A 20,770-nucleotide genomic window follows, 5' to 3' on the forward strand; every position below is an offset into this window, starting at 1 on the left:
ACACGAACTATAAAAAAATTATTAAAACAGAACTACTGCACAGCCATACCATAAAAAACATGACTAACAATGAGATACACATACATATATATATGTAAATGTATGTATGGTTTAAGCTGCAGCCTTTGTCAAGTACCAACATAGTGGCAGGCCGACACTTACTAACCACAAAAGCTAGTTTCTATGAACTGAACAATCTTACTGTGTTTTCACAGGAGCAAGCTGAAAAACACTCAGTAACTTTCAGTATTTAGAGTGAACAAGCTTTTAGATATCTGAAAGTGCAAGTGACAGCAGTTTGAACTAACAAGTTTATCCCAAGAAAGCAGTACTTAGTATTATTTCCATTCACCTTCTTAAAATGGCCTCCAAAAATCAATCCCTTATTTTTCCTCCCATGTAAAACACCAACATGTATTCTTTTTATTTTTATTCGTACAACCTACAGTATTCAACGTACAGCTTTTTACCAGGATGAACATTTCAGCCATTTAAACACATCAGAGAAGGACAGCCTCATTTTAAATCTGTCAATTATTTTAAACATAAACAGTGGATTCTGGCACGTCTAGAAGGAACCTTCATGAAGGCATCCCTACACAACCTTAGCTGTAACTCGGAAGTGCTTCTTTACTTCCTCCTTTCAAAGGCACAGTTGAACAAGACACACACTACTACGGAATCCCCCATCTGCTGCTGTAACAGGTGATGAAGTTAACCAAACATGGATGCTGCTATACCATCCAACTGAACATTAAGTCTGGGGACAATCAGTATATTCTCTAATCATTAATGCAATAGATAATGTGTTTCTGTCAGAACCCCTCTCCTTTGAGACTCACAGCCTAATTTTTGTATCCCAAACTCCTCACTCCTAGTGCTCAGGGTCCAAACCTCTGTTTTAAAGATTAAATTAAAGCCTCACTTTTAGATAGTAATGAGTCAGGGTATAAACGGTTGGGAGTTACTAATACAATCTAGTGTAGCTCAGCTAAGGCTGGGACCCGGAGCCAAAACTTAGCCAAGATAAGGAGGTAGCTGAAACAAGAACCACCTGCATGATAGAACAATGAGGTAGCTGAAACAAGAACAGCCCACACGATGACTCAACCTTGTTGCTTTAGGGAGTCAAAGAGGCCTCAAGATTCAAAGTACCTAAACAAAGTCATGATGACATTTGGCCTTAAGAAAAGCAGATGTACAGAGCCATAAAGATAAGGAACTGCAGAGCAGACACTAAACCAGAACAGACCATCCCTCAAGGGCAGTACATACGTAATCCCAGAACTGAGTTCGTGCGAACTCAGGTTTGAACAAGAGTTAACTAGCGGACACAGGGAGAAGGAGTATGTCCTTCATCCAGAGACCCCTGACGACCACCCAGACACACCAATAGGCATGCACAAATAACGAAGCATGTACTTAACTGGCACAATGAGATCTGACGGGGTGCACGTTAGGAAGAGCGATCGCCCGTGCATCGGGTGCTGCAAATAAAGAACGCCTGCCTTTTAACACTACATTGGTGTTACAAGGTTCATTCCCGATTTTGGTGACAGTTTTTGGCAACCCAGGTGGGACTCTGCTTGTGAATCTCAACAGATCCACAGGATCATGGGACCTCCAGCTGGCACCGAGCGATTCTTGGGGAGAACCTCTGATCCCTAGACCAAGGAATTCCAACTAAGTCCCCTGGAAAGGTAATAAGGCATTCTTTTAAGGGGGTAACGCAACATGGGTTCGAGTCCCACCAGCCTGCTTGTAAGGTGCAGCAAAAGCTACGCAGAGTTGGGCTGAGAGGTACCTCAATGGGGTTCAAGTCCCCAAGGTAATGCCTGCCTGTAAGGCGTAGTGAAAGCCTCGCAGAGTTGAGCTAGGGTCCCAGGCAAGGTTAAGGGGTTCGAGTCCCCACATGGTTTAGGGGTTCCAGCAGGGTGTTGGAATCCCAGAGGGAGCTTCAACAGGGGGTTTTAACACTTAATAAAAAAAAAAAAAAAACAGAGAGAGGGGAAAAAGGCAAAAAAAAAAACCAACCAAACAAAAAAAAACTCTGACTAGTGCCGGCGATAATGCACAATCACACTGACTAGTCTCGGGAAGATGGGAACTTTCCCAAGCAAGAAACCCATCCCACAAAAGACACTGTTGGGATGTATTCTGAGACATTGGAAAGATATGGGGGGTAAGCCTTTAACTTGGAAACAATTGAATATTGTAATCACTGGTGGCCAATGTATTGGTTGGAAGGTGGGGAGAAATGGCCAGAAAATGGGACATTGCAATATAACACCGTTTTACAATTAATGTTATTTTGCAAAAGAGAAGGAAAATGGAATGAAATGGCTTATGTTGATTTATTCTCTACATTGCGGAATCATCCAGAGTGGCAGAAACAGTGTGGGATATATACCCAAAATTATACGGCAATGGTTTTGAAAGGAGAAAAATGTGATGAGAACTTGAAAAAGTGTTGTTCTACCTGTGATATTGGATACTTTGCTTGATGAAACTGACAAGAGAATGGTAATGAATACAGCCAGAAGGCAGGTACAGGGAGCACATGCTAATGGAATTTTACAGGGGACAGTGGACCAGAATTTTCCACCTACAAATCCCAAGTGGGACCCTAACCAGCCGGGACCCAGGGGGATGTTGACTAGATATCAGAGGTGGATTTGGTGTAAGACAGGCAATGCCAAAAGCAATAAATTGGTCAAAGTTTTTGAAGTGAGGCAAGAATTGAATGAGTCCCCTTCAGCCTTCATGGAAAGACTGAAGGTTACTGCCAGAATATACACTAATTTGGACCCAGGGAAAAAAAGAAAAAAGCAATACGATTGGCCTCTATATTCATGGGACAATCAGCCCTAGATATTAGAAAGAAACTTCAGAAATTGGAAGGACTTGAACCTAGAGATTTGGGTAAAATGCTTGAAGTAGCTTGGCATGAAGGAGACTGGGGGAATCAACCCTAGCTGAACCCCTGGTTACCTTGAAGCTAGGGAATGAAGAAATAGAATTTTTAGTAGATACAGGGGCCACTTATCTGGTATTGAATACATGTAAAGGGAAATTTAGTCATAAATCCGCAGATGATGTTGGTGCGACAGGGCAGAAAGAAAATTAGCCTTTCTTAGAGCTATTAAAGTTCAAATTGGGGAAACTATGGGTAACTCACCAGTTTCTGTATATGCCTGAATGCCCGCTACCTCTATTAGGACAAGACCTATTACGTAAATTAGATGCACAAATAACTTCTAAAGATGGAGAGATTAAATTACTAATACCAGAACCAAAAGCCAGAGAGGCAAGAGTGTTTATGTTACAGGATCCCTCCAGGGAGGAACGGATTCCCGAAGAAGTGGAAAATGCAGTAATTCCTTTGGTTTGGGTGAGCAAAGTCCCGGTATGATCTAAATTGGCAGAGCCGGTAAAAGTTAACATTAAAACCTGGAGCCAGTGTCGGTGACACTGCTACTTCTTGCAACCAGTTATTCAAGTGCCAGAGAAGCCATGTTAGCCAAGTCAAAAATCATCATCAGATCCAGAAAAAACAAGTCAGTGCAAAATCCTTTAATCATTCCTCTCCAATGCACCCCTCCATAATTTGATGTGCATACTTACACAACAGACTTCCCACCTTGCGAAGAGTAAGGTCAAGTAATTATAACCACAAACCATGGAGGAACATCAGACAAGTATTTTATGTTAGGGGTGTCTGATTTAAGAACTGGGATATTAGTAGCTTTTTGTGAACAGTATTAAACAAATACTGATTTTAATTACAGATTCAGTTTATGTCATTTTCATTCCAAGGTAGAGTTCTTTCCTATAATGTTTTTAACTACAGACAGATTTTTGGATGAAAAGTTATGAAGACTGTGAGAATCAAAAGGGGAAGCATGTACATGCTTCTGAATAAACTTCAGTTTTTCCAACATCATTCCTGCATGCCCAACCAGTGTTGCTGTAACTCCTCTCTTGTAACCTGTCTTGTATTCCTCCTTTTGGCTCTGTATATCAGCCATGCGCACCCTGCTTAGCCAAGGCAGTGTCCTTCACACATGCTGAGTCCATCCTGGGATGGACCCCCAGTCCTTAAACCAGACACCACTAACAATTCTCAGTCTTGGTAACAAGGAACAGGAGCTGAACAGAATTCCACTTACTACAAGTCCTTCATGTAAATATCAGATAACAGGTATAACCGGAATATAAAACAAGATAAAGGATTCTGATTTACATAATATACAATGACCATATAGAAGAACTCTGTTTAAATCACTACTTCAACCATCTAACAATAATAATTATTATTATTAACTATTATTTCCAATATCAACTCTACCTTTTTTTTTTCTCCAATTACAGGTTCCACACTGGCTACCTTTCTTTTTTGTAGTTGAAATCAGAAAGAGAAAGGAGGGCACAGAGACTGAGACTATTCATAGTGTGGAGTAAGTAACAGGTGTCTTGTTGAGTCTGGTTCTGGATGCAGATCTAGGGAGGCACAGGACTTGCCCAGACAGAAAAATGATAACAAACTACTCCTTCCTGAACTAGACAATTCCTTATTGTTTAACAAACAAGAAAATGCGAAATAGTTAAATACATCCACCTATTTAGCCATCTAACATAGCTTAGTTTATGGCCTTTTTCATTTATTTTTATCAGACAAGTTTACGACCTTTGAATTACATTATTGCCTAAAAATATAGTCTTAGAAGTTTCACAATTCTGTAAGTAGAAATGCTCCATACATTCTGTCATCTACAAATAGCAAGAATGCAACAACTGTAGCCTTGTTTTTCTCTGTATATATTAAAAACATACAGCTGGATGAGAAATCAATTCACAGGTAATGAAAGAGAAAGTATTGGCTTCCTAGTATTAGGGATCACAAGAATTCCAGCTGACTCAACAGAATGTTTCTTTGAGTATGTCTGCCAATACCACCATTCCCTATTCTATTTTCTATTTTAGTCCTGAACAAAACAGCTAAGAGACTACCTGATGTAATTTTTAACAGTCTTGAAAATATACATTTTAATACTCCTTTCCTTTGATCAGCTGATCTTCTGCAGCCTCCCATCTCCTCAGTATTCTCCTCATCCTTTCTCATATTACCTCCTTAATTGTAAAGCATCAGAAATGAAGAACTGGTTTTTTTCCCACTGTAATAAACGGAGATAAAAGAAAACAAAAGGAAGCACACAAGTTGTGCCTCTGTATTCAAGCTACTGATTTTTTGACTCCCTGATTCCTCAGAAAATGAATAAAACTCACTGGACAGAATGCTACAGGATTGTAGAGTAACTAACTAGCCCCTTGTCCTCAATACCTGAAAAATTAAGTAACAGTCTATATGAAACCAGGACAGCTTCCCATCAGGATGACAGGTCTAAATAACAGCGTTCCTCTAACTGCAATTAACTTCTATACATATGGCAGCCTCAATCTCCTTTTCCTCCTCTAACTTTGGACACTTTCCAGCAAAAGAATTACTATTATGGATGTTTCTTATCTAGATGAAATACCTGAACAGGAGGTAAAATACTACCATTCCCTATATATACACACACACACCCTACCAAATATCCAATGAGCTAGCAGTCTGGAAACTGCCCATTTTCTGTTTAATTTAAACTTCTGGTACTCTGATGTAATCCTACATGACAATATTGAAAAGTTTAATGAGGTACAAAACTAAGAATGAATATGATAAGTAATTCCTAAAAAGCCTATAATAAAACAGCAATCACTACATCATATACAATTTAAAGAAATTGTGTATCTCCATAGTTTATCTAGTTCTAATGCAGCACTGAAACATTAGTATTAAAAAAAGTATTTGCCAAGCTTGAAGAAATAAGCGGGGGAAAGCTGCGTTTTTCTACAATTTTTTATTAGCTGCTTCTGTTCACAGAAAATATTTCTGGTTCAAAAGGTACTCTAAACTCTTTGGAGAACATGCTTTGGAGAACACAACGTGTCACAGTTAATTAACTCTCCTAGAACCTGCAACACCAGTGAGCCTGGGACAGAGATGCTTTCATGATACTGCAAGAGGCAGCTTAAATGAAGTCAGTTTAGCTTATGGGAAAGAAAGCAATGAGGAAACACACTTCTATACAATAAAATAATAAAACTTTTTCAACAGTAAAATTAAACCCACAAGTGTGACGCAAGTTTCCAGCTTTTAAAGTTTGTACATACCTTGTACAATCCAATGCCAGGATCAATGAGAAATGAGCGAGATGATGTAGATGGCTGGCTGGGTGATCCAGTATTTGTTTTTTTTACTTTGTTCTTGCAGTTGGGAACAGCACAGGGATTGACTTCTCCATCCTGATGTGTCACAGAAGCAGTGGTAGGAGCTTCAGATTCAGAACGTATCAAAAGCTGAACTATGTCATTTAGTCCAACATTGTAGTCAAATAAAGTATGTCCATCTTCTAGCTGTCAAAAGAAAGGTATACTTGTAAAATTCTACCTTGAGGTACATAAGTAGTTTCCAATTCTTCCTTTTACAGACAATAATTGTATAGACCAGAAGAGGAAAGCCATCTATTTCAGGTAAATAAAAACCTATGTCTTGAGTATATGCAAAAACAAACTCTCATTAAGTTACCTACAGCCATTATTTCATCCAATGAAAATCAGTGAAAGGCTTAAAATTAGAAAGAGACATCTTTACAGCTTTGGACCTTTTATTTATGCATCAACATCCAAAACAATGCACTGATTTTCTAATCAAAGACCAGGTAGGATCTATGTTGACACTTACATGACGTATGCAACAACTATAAATACATGCAAGAATTTTAAAAATTAACAATCATTGTGTTGTGTACATTTCAGCTACGTAATTTCACAATTTGCTCTTTCTCAATCTCTTCTAGAAAGCAAGGCAGTACCTGATACTTCCCCTATTAAAAAAACCTCATACGTATACAACTCCATTTACTTTTCAAAACTTTAAGAGCTGAAAGTATCATGCAACACCAGCTACACTTAGAGGGAAGCAACGCCAAAAATATGTACTCAGCCTTCAAGTTTATGCAAGGAAATCTCCTAAACTGAGAGCGTTCAAAATCATTTTTATTCCAGATGTGGCCAGATTCCCTGATCCCTAGCTCCCTGCCCCAAGGCCAAAATAAGATTATCCACTGAACGCAAGCCTTTTAACTGGTCAGTTTAAAAGCTATTATAAAACTTAAGAAACATGCACTGTGTAGCACTCCCTCAAATAACTTCGTCCATCAGGCCCCACTATACTCCAGATGCAACTGGATACTGCAGAACACCAGAATATAAATAGAAGTAGACTTTTTAATCATATATAGCACGCAGCTACTAAACATTATTTTGGGTCCCACTGCACCACTTTAAGATACCTGGTATTATTTTTATTTTACCTGATGATCTCACCTACCTACAATTAAGCTAAGAAACCAAAAAACACCAAGTTGTGTGCTAGGAGAAAAGAAAAACGGGGACTAGTGACCACGGCTGCTTTGCTCCGTTAAACACTCTTAATGACCTACAGGATCTTCAAAGAAGAGATGTAATTCACCTAACAGTATAATTCATTGCTTTGGGACATCAAAACTAGAATTTCATTACTTACATTTTACTTGACACTGAAGTGGCAGAAAAACATGCATGACTAAAAACTCCCACCTGTTTCCAAACTATTTTTGCAACAAAAAAAGTCACCTGACCTTTCTGCAGAATATGTGCTACTTTCAACATTGTTGTTTCAGGAATCTTTTCAAACAGATGTTTTCAAGATCTTATGGGCAGTACCAATACGACAAGAAAAAAAGCAGGGAGCAGAAAGGAACAGAAAAAACTAAAGAAGTTTGGAGGTGTTCTCCAGTTGCTCACTAATAGAGTTTTCTGTAACATCCAAATTATCTTAGGATAGTCGAAAGTGGAATGCATGTTTCTTTCTTCACCTCATCTGCTTTTTCAGAACAGCTCTAAAGGACAGAGGACAGTTATGAACATAAGCTGACACTCAAGAATGACTGATTTGTCCCCCCATAAATTCAGGACCTGTGTAAAAAAAAATTACTCTCCTTACTGCTGCTAACTACTGTACCCACAGCTGACATGTAAACTGGAGTTGCTTCAATGTAACGGAAGCTGACTCAGCTGTCTTGTCATTTGGGAATGACCCTTGTTCAGCTGACTGTTGTCAAACCAGTTGAACACACAGCAGATAAAACTGTACTAGAGATGCTGTAACTATTAAACAAACACAAGCCTTAAAACTGAAACCTCCAGCAACTGTTATTCTACAGGTGACTACCAAGACTGCTTCATATGCTTGGAGCTTTAGGCTAGGGCTTCATACGGAGTAGCAAGCTACTTAAGCAAGTTTAAGTAACCTCTCCCATTCCACCATATTGTACACTCCTACACTTTTGACAACTCCTTAACGAAGGAGACAAAAGTGTTTTTGCAGCCCTATGACAATCCAGATTTGAGGGCTTTTCATGCGACAAGCAGGCTGTATTTTTACCATTAAGATCATTAAAGAAGTTTAAAAACAGCTAGTCTTAGATTCAAAGTGCAAATAAAACCAAAACAAAGACAAATAATCACCTTGCAATAATACATTTGAAAGGGAGGGTGAGGGAAATATCCACATTTCCAGAGTTGCTATTGCTACTGAGGACTACTCCAGGCCCACTTTGAAGACTCAGGTCCCCCCCAGTTGATTTTTTTCTGTTGTCACAAAATGTTTAAAAAAAAAAAAAATCAGCAGTATATCTGCAAAATAGATCACTTCTGAAATAATAAATAAATTGGATGTTATTGGAGACAACTCCGTTCTTCTGTTTCAATTGTACAAGCTATGGCAGAGGTTCCAGCGTACAATTTCTAGAATCCGATGGCATGAGGAAATCATCTGAAAGCTAATTCAGTGGAGATAAAAGGACAACCTTGCTCCTGGTAGACCAGAGGTATTTAAGGCAACACACAGATGACAGCAAAGAAGTACTGTTATTGTTCCCTTTCTCTCAAGACATGCCACATGCAGGCTGACAGAAAAATATTTTGAGGTGCTGCAGTTTAAAGTTTAAAGTCAATTCAGTGAAGATTTCTAAATCTGAAAGCCTGAATGATCTACCATAACTAGGCAACCAGTGCCAACACTGAACTAAAAAAAAAAGTCCCGTGACCAGTATTTGCAATTTATTCACCAGCTATGACTGGAGACTAAGTTAGATACAACTGAATCCTCCCTATTAGCATGAGAAAGAAAATAAGTAATCTGTCCAATAACAGTTACATTTAACATGTTCAAAAAGCAAGACATACTCAGGCTAGGCCTGGAGTAAGAAGTCTTCGCTAAAGATGCACACACCCACAATCTTGCAGAGACTACCTATTCCTGTATAAGAATCAAGGAAGTCAGCTTTGATGAACATGAACCAAATGGTCAGCAGAATAAACTGCTGATGGCAAAGTTGTCTTCTTTACAGTATTAATTTACAATGAATTAGCATTCTCTTCTCTGCCCAAGTGGTTGTGCGTTGTTTTTTTTTTTAATAATCAGCATTCTTTGTAGGAATATTTTATGACTATAGACTATTCTACGACTAGTAATTTCATGCTTAAGTCTGAAACCACAGGAACAGACAAGATTACTACAAGCACGCTTCAAATGAGGCTGGATGCAGTGTTGGGCAATGTGATAGGGAAAGAACACCCGTTTATAGTATGAGCAAAAAATATGTTCCCAGAATACCAGCAACCGTATAAATTTAAAATCAAGTCAACAACTCTGCAACACTGCCTGCTTCTGGGAACAAAGTAGAGAAACAAAACCTCAACTAGTAAAATCAAGTTCACATGCTATCTGAAGTACAACACTAATGTGTGTATCTACAAATATACCTATACCCAGCATTATTGCATCACAGACAACTGAAATCCTCAGAGTAACAAAGTTGGAAAAGTGTTTAAAGAACTCCACAACAGAAGGAGAGAATAATTATAACATGCTATTTCTTGAATTACTGACACTATACTGATGTTAATATAGCAACAGGATCTTGGCCAGCAAGGGTACAACCTCACAGACTACTACAATAAAAAACAGTAATGCTGCTTGACACTTTACAGTGCACCTGTCCCTCCAGATTGAGTAATGTCTCCTACTGTGTTTCAGGTTGGCCAGGGACTGTAACATGACTTTTAAAAGTATATTACTGAAGTAGTATCAGATGCAGAAAATTCAAGACCTATCACTATGTCTGGATATTAGCAAGCAACAGGTCCTTTCTACAGATAACTAGCATTTTAAATCCATCCTGGAATACAGCATTTCCTACCCAGAACCACCACATACAAACAAAAAATAAAAAACCCACCAAAAAAACAAAGCCACCCACAAACCACCACCCACACCTCTTATTTCCCAGCAAACCATGTCTTACTATGTCATCAAAATTCATGAAAGCATTATTGAATTGAGTCCCAAATAACTTCAGTCAAATATTCAACTCAGAAAAATAAAAGATTTCATCAAAAATAGTCTGGCAATTTGTAGGACTAGATGACCAGTCCCCCACAGTCAGCTTTATAGTATGCTCTTTTCTAACAATATTTACTTATGTAACTACACAAACAATTTCATTCCATTCTGCTGCATAAAGATACTAAGAAGATTCTCTAGGAATGCTTGCTGGGCAGCGTAGTAAAAGAAAAGAAAGATTACATGTTTACTTAATCATCCACTACGCATTTAAAGACACTTGTCATTCACAAGTTTATGCATGCAAACCAGAAACAAAAGCAATTGGGCAAGTACCAGATAATCAAGATGTATCTCATTCAAGGCATTTATGATTTCTTAATGGGTGATTAGAACACGTACTAAAGCAAAAATAACTGAACAGGCAAATTCATTTATGAAATTTTGCTAGCTCTTCTGATCCTACTGTCACTGAAAAGAAAGATGCATTTGTTTCCTTAGCAGTAGATTTCACTTTCAGGTTTTCTTCCTCTAAACGACTGGCATGCTTCAAAAGCCTTTAAGGCTTCATTAACATATTCTGAATGATGTAACATGGAAGAACAGCTAGATATACTAACACTCTTTCACTATACTAAGTATCCATAAGTAAAGAAACAGATTACAACTTTCAAATATATTTTCATTGATCATGTGTTATAGACACTATCAACTTCAAAATACTTCTAGAGAAGGTTGTTATAAATACTTAAAGGTAAGACAACACTGTGCTTACACCACTACACAAGAGTAGCTGTAGCAATGCAATACTGGAATTGATACCTAGCTACCATCATCGTTAGAAGAACTGCCTTGTAACATCAAGCCACAAATTACTTTAAAAGCATGTAGAAGCTGCACTTATATCAACATGAATAATCATGCAGAGTGCAGTAGGATACTACATCACTTGGAAAAAAAAAAAATACACCTGACAAGTAATTCACCAATTACTATCACATTAACTTGTCTGCAAGTCCCGGCAGAAGCACAGCTCATTATGGGTTATATGGCGTGCAGAGAGACCTCCCAGGAAAGCATGTAATCATTCTTGTAAGAACACATTACCTACTGCTTTTATCTTAAAGTGTGATCCAAGAGAGTAAGTTCCTGGGTCACCTTAATCCAGCCTTTCCACTTGACAATCAAGATCTTTCATCACTTACAGAAGTGTGCCTTTGAGCATCTTCTGAGGGTTTCTTTTCCAAGAACTAGAGCAGTGCCTACATCTAGGCAATAAAGGTGAAACTATAATGAATGCAGAAGAGCTTTTTAATTAACACAATATGATGAAAAGCTATGTGACATCAATCTTTTATTCTGCACGGGTATTACATGCATCCTACAAATCTCTAAAAGGAAATGTATATGGGTAAAGAGCTTCAAGCTCATATTCAATAGAAAAACTTGATTAAGAGTTGTTTGCAGGAGTTACCCGAGGGGGAAGATGGGGGGGACGGGGGGTAAGTTAGCCTGAAGAAACCAAGAACCTGTAACTTCCAGCTGGGTACTCACTGAGAGCAAAGTGGACTTCTACAATTTCTAGATTTCGCCATCTCAAGACTGGTGTACAAACCTAACTCTGCCTGCCTGCAAGAGCACTGTTGGAATCATGAATTCCACTTAATATTTTTACAGAAGCATTCAAAAACACCTCCAACCAGCATCTAGTAATGAAAAACCTAACTGAAAATTTAAAAATCATCTTTTAAGTACTTAACAGTGACTTTTGAGCCAATGGGACCAACTTGGACCAAGAAAATCTCAATAATCTTTAGTACACAACATCGGACACTTAGCTCGTGGACTTCTGCCATTCACAAAGTGTGCGCAGTTTGCTTACACTGTCAAAGCCGAACAAGAACCTGAACAGTATTTCTCACTCCACATGGAAAACTGTAGCCTACACCTGGATTACCTTATACCTGAAGAGAATGCTTCAGGATTCTGGGACCTTTAAATTCATGTATTAACCACGTTCACAGTAGTAGGCACACAGTCAGGTTTTACAATAACTGTTTCCCAAGGAAGTACCGTTGTCTCAGTTGCAACAGAGACAAAAAGCTAAATAAAGGAAAGTTACTATCTTTACATGAACTGGAATGTTTAACATGTGCTGTCTTAAAGTGTTTGCAACTCTAGAAGATCCACTTCCTCCTCAAACAACTCTAGTTTCAACAGTAATTGTTGCAACTCCCATACAGGCTGCTCTGTCAAAAAGTATTTTGTCTGAAGATCGTTCTACTAAAACATCCCATCTTCTTGCAAGTGGGACAGTTCTGCTACTATCAGTGACATTTTTTGAGTGAGGTACCAGTAACTGCTGAGGGTCCAAAAAGATATTCCTGGCCCTGCACAATGAAACTCCACTCGGACAACCCATTACAGCAAGATAATAAAAAGGCAAGTAACCACACCCAAACATCTTTAAGCAAAGACTGCACAACCATGAGGTTTAGTGACTCCTTCTCACATGTCCACAGAAGACTGCTTCTGAAGTGGGGCTTCACATTTTAAATGTTTTTGCATAGACACTAGTCACTCAAAGACATCCTATTCCTACTGTTTTTACCTTGGTACTCCTGAATGGTTTCTCCTAACTCTCCCTTCCTTATTGCTGCTAGCATTTTTAGCAAAAGAACCTGAAAGAAAACCAAACAGCAACACCTATCAGTCTCATACAAAGACTAATTCTAGTAAAGGTTTACTTTCCTAAATGGGAAATAACTTTGATCTTGTTTGGAGGGAAATACCAAAGAAACCTGAGGTCATACTTATCAGCGTTTTTCATCCTTCACTCTCTAACAAGCTCCTCAATGAAAGCAAAGCCCAACTAGAAATACTTTGAGACTTTACAAACATGTTTCTTGCTTGTTATTAGAAGCACTTTAATTTGCACAGTTTCAATAAAAGCTCTAGCACTGACAATCTGTTCTCCAAGATTCACATTAACTTTTTATTTCTTAGTACTTTGAACTTCATAGCTTGCTGTTTAAACAAATGTGAATGGCAGGTCATTCACTCATTTCAAGGAAAATTTACTCACCAATGAAAAAAAGATAAAAATAATTGCTCTGTCTTACTCACACTCTTAGCACTATTTAGAGTGATGCAATCATAGTGGAACACATGATTAGATGAAATATCTGGACAAGGAAGATCTCTGACAGACTCTAGATCCAAATCCTTCCAGAACAGAATACAGACATCACGATATTTTAAAATCAGTAACCAAACAAGCTATTAATGTCTGGAGAATATGGTCCAAATTAGACACAGTTCTGTCTATTTTTTTGCCATGAGATTCACATTTCAAAGCAGCCTACAAGAATGCTTGAAGTCATGGCCATTATGCCACCAGAAGTCCCACCAACAAAGTAACATGAATTAGTCTTCCACATCAGAGTGTGCTCCCTTTCGACTGCTTATGTGTGTTACACAACTGCTAATGATCTCCCCTGGACTCAAGGAAAAGGTAGTCCTGATACTGGATGGTACCAAATGTCTTACTTTCAATAAATCATGATCTAGATAGGTAACACAGTCTTACAGAGAATCCCACAGTACTCAGCAGAAAGCGTACAGCAAGAGGAACTGCTAGAGAAGGAAGAATATAGAAGCTGCCAGTATCTAAGAAATGCTTTTCTACAATTATAGTGACAACCCATGAATTTGATCATAGCACTGTGTGAACATGCTGTGGTTCTTCAACTCTGCACACAAAGAAGCAGTCTGACACAGTACACAAAACTACACAACCTAGGAAGAAATTACAGAATCTTGTTGCTGACTCTGTAATTACACACCAATCTCAGAACAAACATCATGATAAATGTGTATTAGTCATCTTCATAATCAACAAGACTAGCTTTCTCCAATAAGGGATTCACACTTTTCCTGAAGTTGCCTAACTAAAATGAACTAGAGAAGCCTACATTTTAAGGACACGTTCTCCAACAAAACTGTTTTTTACACCATTTTTACAAAATTATTTGTAAAGTGTACAGGTGGTACCAACACATTTTACCTTTTGATCTGGACTAACTATAATCCAAAGAAAGATTCCAGTGTACAAGACTAGTGCCAACATGAAAACAGCTGAAAGTCAAGAGCTGTAATAAAACACTTCTTGACTTAATCAGAATATCAAGGTGAAGGCAGCCATTCTCAGTCTCAACCAATAACTTCTACAGGGTTCAAGGTTCACCTCTTCCAAGTTAAACTCTTTAATAGGAAGTTCAGGTTTTGGATATTATTTCTTGCTTTATCACTGGGTGAGATACAGAAAAAAAATCTGTTAATTAAGATATGACACTTTCTTCTTGGATGCAACTCCAAATCCCATTAAAGGAACATTTAGTCATTAACTTCTGGCTGAAAGATGAAGTTAGAGCAGCAAGGTTTCTCTTTTGCAGTTCTCAGGAGCTTTATAATTAGGTAAATAAAAGTTCATGGCATCTTCTGGCTGATATTTATACCTGATACTTTTGTTAAAAAAACCAACACCAAACTAAAACCGACAAGTATATCAAAATAGAAAGCTGCATTGAAATCCTTAGAAGAATGTAAAGACTCATCCATCTCTGTGCTGATTAGAAGAGAGTGTTCAAGTACCTCCTGTATGATGGAATGGACTTCTATAGCACAGGCAACTGAAAGTCAGCAACTGTGATGCCAGGGAGAGCAACTGACTATCTGCAGCTTATAAGGATACCTGTAATGAAGAACTGGTTATTATTTGAACCTTCCATAATCAACAACAGAAGTCTAAAAAAATAAATACAGTAGCCAAGTATATCAGGGCAGTTTATTGTAGCATAACACATCAGTTATGTGATTAGGCATACAGATCCAGTTAACAGCTTTTAAAAAGAATAGTCTCGTAACTCCCATCAATGTAAATTACACCAACATTTGATCACATTTCATTAGTGGAAATCCTCATCATCTAGTTGTCAATGTAGGCCATGTATCAGTTGTGTTTCGCATCTAAGGGTTTGTATGCTTTTGTGTTTGGGGGTTTTTTTTAATATAAAATGAAACATTCAGTTTCCAAGAGCTTCTAGATTAAAGAAGTACAAGTACTAAACTATCCTAACTAGATTACATGAACAAACATACACACCACAAAATAGAGCCTTAAAGCTGGGTGCAATTTCTTACAGGTTACGTTCTTCCATCTTCCTAATACTGAAGTCATACACACAAAATAGTGTAAAGTACTCTGTTTCATATATGCTTCACCTTTTTCTTCAGTTTGTTTAGGTGCTTTGAGTAACAAAGATAGCATTGCCAAGGAATGGTAAGTTGCATTACTAGCTTCACAGTAAACATTTAACAAGAAGCTGATTTCAGTAGTTCTGCAACCATACAAAAACTTGCTAATAGGGCTACCAAAGCTACTGCCAGGTAATTTCAAAGCTGAACTGAACGAACATTCCCATGAATGTTTCGGGAATTTTGGAATGCAGTCTGATCAAATCTGCCCTGAAGGCTCCAGATGACTCACTCTCATCAAGCTACAGAGCTACTCACTACCAGCTTCATCAAAGAATGGCAACCACTTCCTAAGACTTTTCCAAATTATTTCTCCAAAATATAAAACTTAACTGCTCCAGTTGAAGACTTCTCGCACACAGATTCTGCCTGAAGCAGACAGGCTTTGGAGAGCTTCAGCTGAAAACGTTTACAATTTCCCAAACAAAATCAAGCTGCGAAGAGAATGCGTTAAGAAACTCAATTGTTCTATGAACAGGCTTAGCACTCCCATTCTTCAGGGGAAAGATTCCACATATAATGCTTCTGGAAAGTCACCCAAGCTGTAAGCATTTAAGAGGCCCTTAAACATACTGTTTACAAACGAACACACAGGAGATTCTATCCACTGCTCACATGCCAGCCTAGGTCAGCAGAAGTAAAAGAGGTCTTGTATAAGAAAGGCTGTAGGTAAACCAAGGGAGCTCCTATTGCCAGATCTATAACTGTGTGCTTCACTGAGGCTGCTTTATCACAAAGATGCTCTTAAGCAAAACTAAAGCTCCTCCGCTATCATTTCAGTTAAATTTATGGAAACAAAACCCTAAACACTTGGCCATTACAGCATGGGCCTGACTGACTATACTTCAGAGTCAACTTGCACAGCTAATAACACGACGCATGCTACCATAATTCTTTGTGCATAAAAGCAGAGCTGAATTTCTTCTGTGAAGTAAGCCTGATTTGCAACAACTTTCACATCAAGTAAATATATGGCTTCAATGCTCTCACTTCCACCTTCGGACTTCAGTCTCCCACAAAACAGGTTTGGAGTGTCTTCCTCACCAAGATTACCAACTTCAAAAGCAGTTTGAGTCACTGCCTCTACATACCCTGGGAAGAAACGTTTGGGCTCAGATGTCCTTCTTCCCTGACTCAGGTATGGACTATGGAAAAGTCACACGAGATGATGGTTTCTCTAATGACAACAGCTATTTACAATTTTTCACTGAATTCAAATTCTAACACGGTGGGAGAAGATGGTTGAAGAAGCCAACAAAAGATTATAGGTTTTTTTACATATTCCATAAAAAATTTTAGATGAACTCCACACAATGCATTGTCTTTTATGAGTCTACTTAGAGTTAACATAAAACAACACACGTAAAACATTAGATGGGAATAGTCTACGGTGCAGCAAGGTTATGATATGGTTTATTCCAACACAGGGAAACATTTATGTCCCTCCAAGAAACTCCTTTCAGCCAATGATCCAACTTATTCAACAAAGAAAGCAAGGGACATCACTGTGGTTTCTATGCTCAGTAGACTTCTCTGGCTAACTGCAGGCTAGGTTATTGCACCACAGTAAAGAACTACGCATACACTGCTATACCCCTTCCTCAAAGTTTTACCTCAAACTACAGAATTACTTGACTTCTCTGGCTGATAGACAGTTACTCAGCTCTGCAGAAATGTGGACCCCCCGAGAGTCCAGGATGTCCCCACAGACCAGATCAAGTTATAGAGCAATATTATCTTGCCCGCTCTTCAGTGCCACGCATGAATGGTACATCCTCCTGGCAGTAAGCATTAAAAACCAGAACCCGGCAGTAAGCATTAAAAACCAGAACCCAGTCTGTCCAACCAAGTAGCGCTTTTCCTGGTTTTACAAGAAAAAAATAGCACTACAAAATACTACATTAATTACAGCACTAGATTTTCATCAGTAGTTCCAGGGTATTTTAACCCTTAGGAATAAGAGCACGGAGTACTGGCCCACTTAAGGTCCTGCATTTGTGTTTGAAGATCAGACAAAAGCAAATAACAGTGTACCACAAACTACCTCAGCTGGACATAGACTGTCCTAAAGAACTGCAAAATAACAACTCTAGCTCAAGATGTTAGTTGAAGCTGTTCTCTGCTGCAAGATAAGAATATGAAGTTGTTCAAATTCAGCCCATAAGTGGTGACTCACTTAGGTTTCTGTATCCTTATAGACTTACACACCTCCCATCTTTAGAAGAAAGGTTATTTAGCCAGTCGTCTGGTACCCATGGCTTTTGAGGTCCAAGTATTTCTGGGAGTTCCCAGAGAGACTACAGTAAGCAGTTCTCAGTAGATCACAGTTCTACTAGCAGACTGCACAGATTTAACCATACCGAGTGCTAAACAGTTAAAGCTGGAGGAGTTTGAACTAGAACACATGCAGGAATCTTCAGTTTTTCCAAGTTTTCACCTCAGTATACTGCTTTCCATTCACCTCACATTTAACCGAAATGCCCTTTCTCATTCTCTCATATTTTGTCACAGCCCAGACAGAGTTGGAGCTGTTTAGTTTCCTTTGCTCATGTCTCTCAACATCCAGTTTTACTTGTGCAAGAGCAATCCTTCTGACCTTTCTTCTACTTACTAGCACCCGGGGATCAGAAAAGCAATACATAACCATCAAGATGTCACAATTACTGTAATTGCAAGAAAATGGACATAAATGGTGAGCGAAGCTATAAAAAAAGAACTCACTAACTCTTCACTGGACAAAATCCCAACTGTGTCCCAAACTGGATAAACTAAGTACTAAACTCAGAGATGTTGCTTAGGCAGGCAACTTCAGCTATAGTATTTTTACTATTCTGCTTTCTTAAGCGAGACGTCTGTTAACTGAAGTGTTCAAGCTAACTGGTCTGGCCACTGGCAGCCTACGTAGAAAAGCACAACTCGTTACAGGCTCATCCTCCCTGCTTCTCAGGTAAACCCTCCATCCTGCATCAAGCTCTGCACTGCAAGAAGAGGTGTGCTGGCACAGCACAAAGCTAAACAAGTCACACAACTTCAGGACTTGATGCTCCCTGACTTAGACCCTTCCAAGAAACATACGATTGTCCCTAATTTTCTTGATTACAGATGCCCTCACAAATGTTCACTCTCACCAACCTGTAGAGCACAATAATCTACTAAATTGTTACTGGGTTCACAATCTAGGCATAGCATCTAGCCACTAAGCCTTACCCCCTAGAGTCACAGCTAAACTTCTACTTCTTGCTTTTTTGCCCTCCCCCTTATTTGTAAAGATAGCCACTTCACCCGTTTTGAGGCAAAAATCTCACTGCCTCGCACCTCTCAGTTCAGGTGAACACGGCAGCGATCATCTGTTGTAAGAAGGTGCATCTTATGGGCCACTCTCCCAGAAATACACCACGCATTCGATACCTTTTTTGTCAGGTAACAGCTGCACCTCGCTTAGTGACTCGGGCACTGGGTACCCCTCATAGTTTATCTTAGGAAGCAAGAAAGGTTACATCCTGCAGCAACAAAGGCACAGCCCGAGGCAATCTATTCAGATCAAGCACCTTTCAGGCACAGGCGGGGAAGCATCGGCCCACCGAGAGCTTCCCGCCGGTCACCCCCGCTGCGCCGGGCCCCGGCCTGGATGCAGGCGCCCCTCCGGGCCGCCCGGCGCCCGCCCGTGACACATGGGCCCACCGAGGGAGACCGAACAGGGCGCGCAACTTGTGCCCGCGCAAACGGCGCCCGCGCCGCCGCCCCGCCCACGCGGGAGGTGGGAGGGGCTCACGCCCGGCGGGGCCCGAAAACCGTTACTCCGCTACGCGCCGCCGGACGCCGTGGGAGCGGAGGGGCGCGCCGCGCTGTGCCGCGCCGGGTACCGGGGGGGGGCGCCCAGAAGCGCGCCGCCTCCCTCCCCGCGGCGTGGGGCCCCGGCGGCGGCGTCCCGCCCTGCAAACCGCCCGCCGCGTACCCGCGCCACACGCCTCCCCCCGCCCCGCCACGGCCGGCCGAGGCGGCGGCGGGGCGGGCGCGGGGAAAGGGGCGAAAGACGGTGCGGGGGCGAGGGGAGGGGAGCAGAGCGGCTGCCTCCCCCTCGCAGCCCTCCGGCCGCCCTGTCACTTCGGCAGGATAAAGCCAGGGGCTGGGGGAGGAGCCTCCGGCGGTTCAGGTGGGAAAACAAACACACAAAGGGGCCTCCCCGGCACCCGCTCGCCCTCGGGGAAAAAGGCGGGCAGGACAAAACCCGCGCCGGGTCCCGGAGCCTCCCGCCGGGCCGGACACCGCCCTCCCGCCCCCCGCCTCCCCCTAGGCCCGGCGGGACGGGAGAAAACAAAAGCCGGAGCCGGAGGACGACAGGCACATGGGTGGGGACGGGGACCTCCGCGCCGGGCCACACAAAGAGCCGAGGCCGAGGGGAGCCGGGTGGGCGGCTGGGAGAAAGGGAGAGCCCCCGCCCGTCCCCACCCCCGCCATCCAGGTAGGGGCGTTTCCGCCTCACCTGCTTGCCCCGGTAGAAGAGGCGCTGGCGGTCGGGGCTGACGCGGAAGGTCTCCTGGATCTTCTCCCGCAGGCACTCGATCTTGGTGAGGCGGCTCAGGTCGTCGATGGTCTGGGTCTGGGTGCCGTCTATGGTGCGGACTTGGATCCACATGGCGCGCGCCGCGCGGCTCGCTCACCAGCCGCGCCGGACGGAGGGAGGCGTGGGGCAGGAGGTGCGAGAGGTGTCCACTCCCCGGGCGGGCGCGCGAGGGGGCCGGGAGGGAGCTGGCCGCTCCCCCCGCTCTTTGTTCGGCTCGGTGGGACAGGATTTTCAAATCCCGCGGACCAGAGGCGAGCCTCCCCGCCCGCCGGGCCGTCGTCCCCGCTCCGAGGGCGCGGAGGGGCAAGGAGACCCGAGCCGGCCCCCCGCCGCTTCCCGGTGGCCCGCGCCGCCCCGGGGCGGCACAAGGCGAGGCGGAGCCTGGCGGGAACGGCCGC

General features: G+C 41.3%; 1 protein-coding gene across 3 annotated transcripts in view; it reads right to left on the bottom strand.

Annotated features, from left to right (window-relative positions):
* UHRF2 (ubiquitin like with PHD and ring finger domains 2) overlaps positions 1 to 20,444 on the bottom strand; it is a 96,725-nt gene extending 76,281 nt beyond the window's left edge. For all 3 annotated transcript variants that reach the window (XM_075079086.1, XM_075079085.1, XM_075079084.1), the window contains exons 1-2: positions 20,292 to 20,444; positions 6,217 to 6,459 (exon numbers count right to left, since the gene is read on the bottom strand). In XM_075079086.1, the coding sequence (XP_074935187.1) occupies positions 6,217 to 6,459; positions 20,292 to 20,444 (396 nt within the window). The remainder of the gene's footprint in view (positions 1 to 6,216; positions 6,460 to 20,291) is intronic.
* Positions 20,445 to 20,770: the final 326 nt, after the last annotated feature.

The sequence above is a fragment of the Phalacrocorax aristotelis genome, chromosome Z (assembly GCF_949628215.1).
Source record: "Phalacrocorax aristotelis chromosome Z, bGulAri2.1, whole genome shotgun sequence".
In the NCBI taxonomy this organism is placed as follows: Eukaryota; Metazoa; Chordata; class Aves; order Suliformes; family Phalacrocoracidae; genus Phalacrocorax; species Phalacrocorax aristotelis.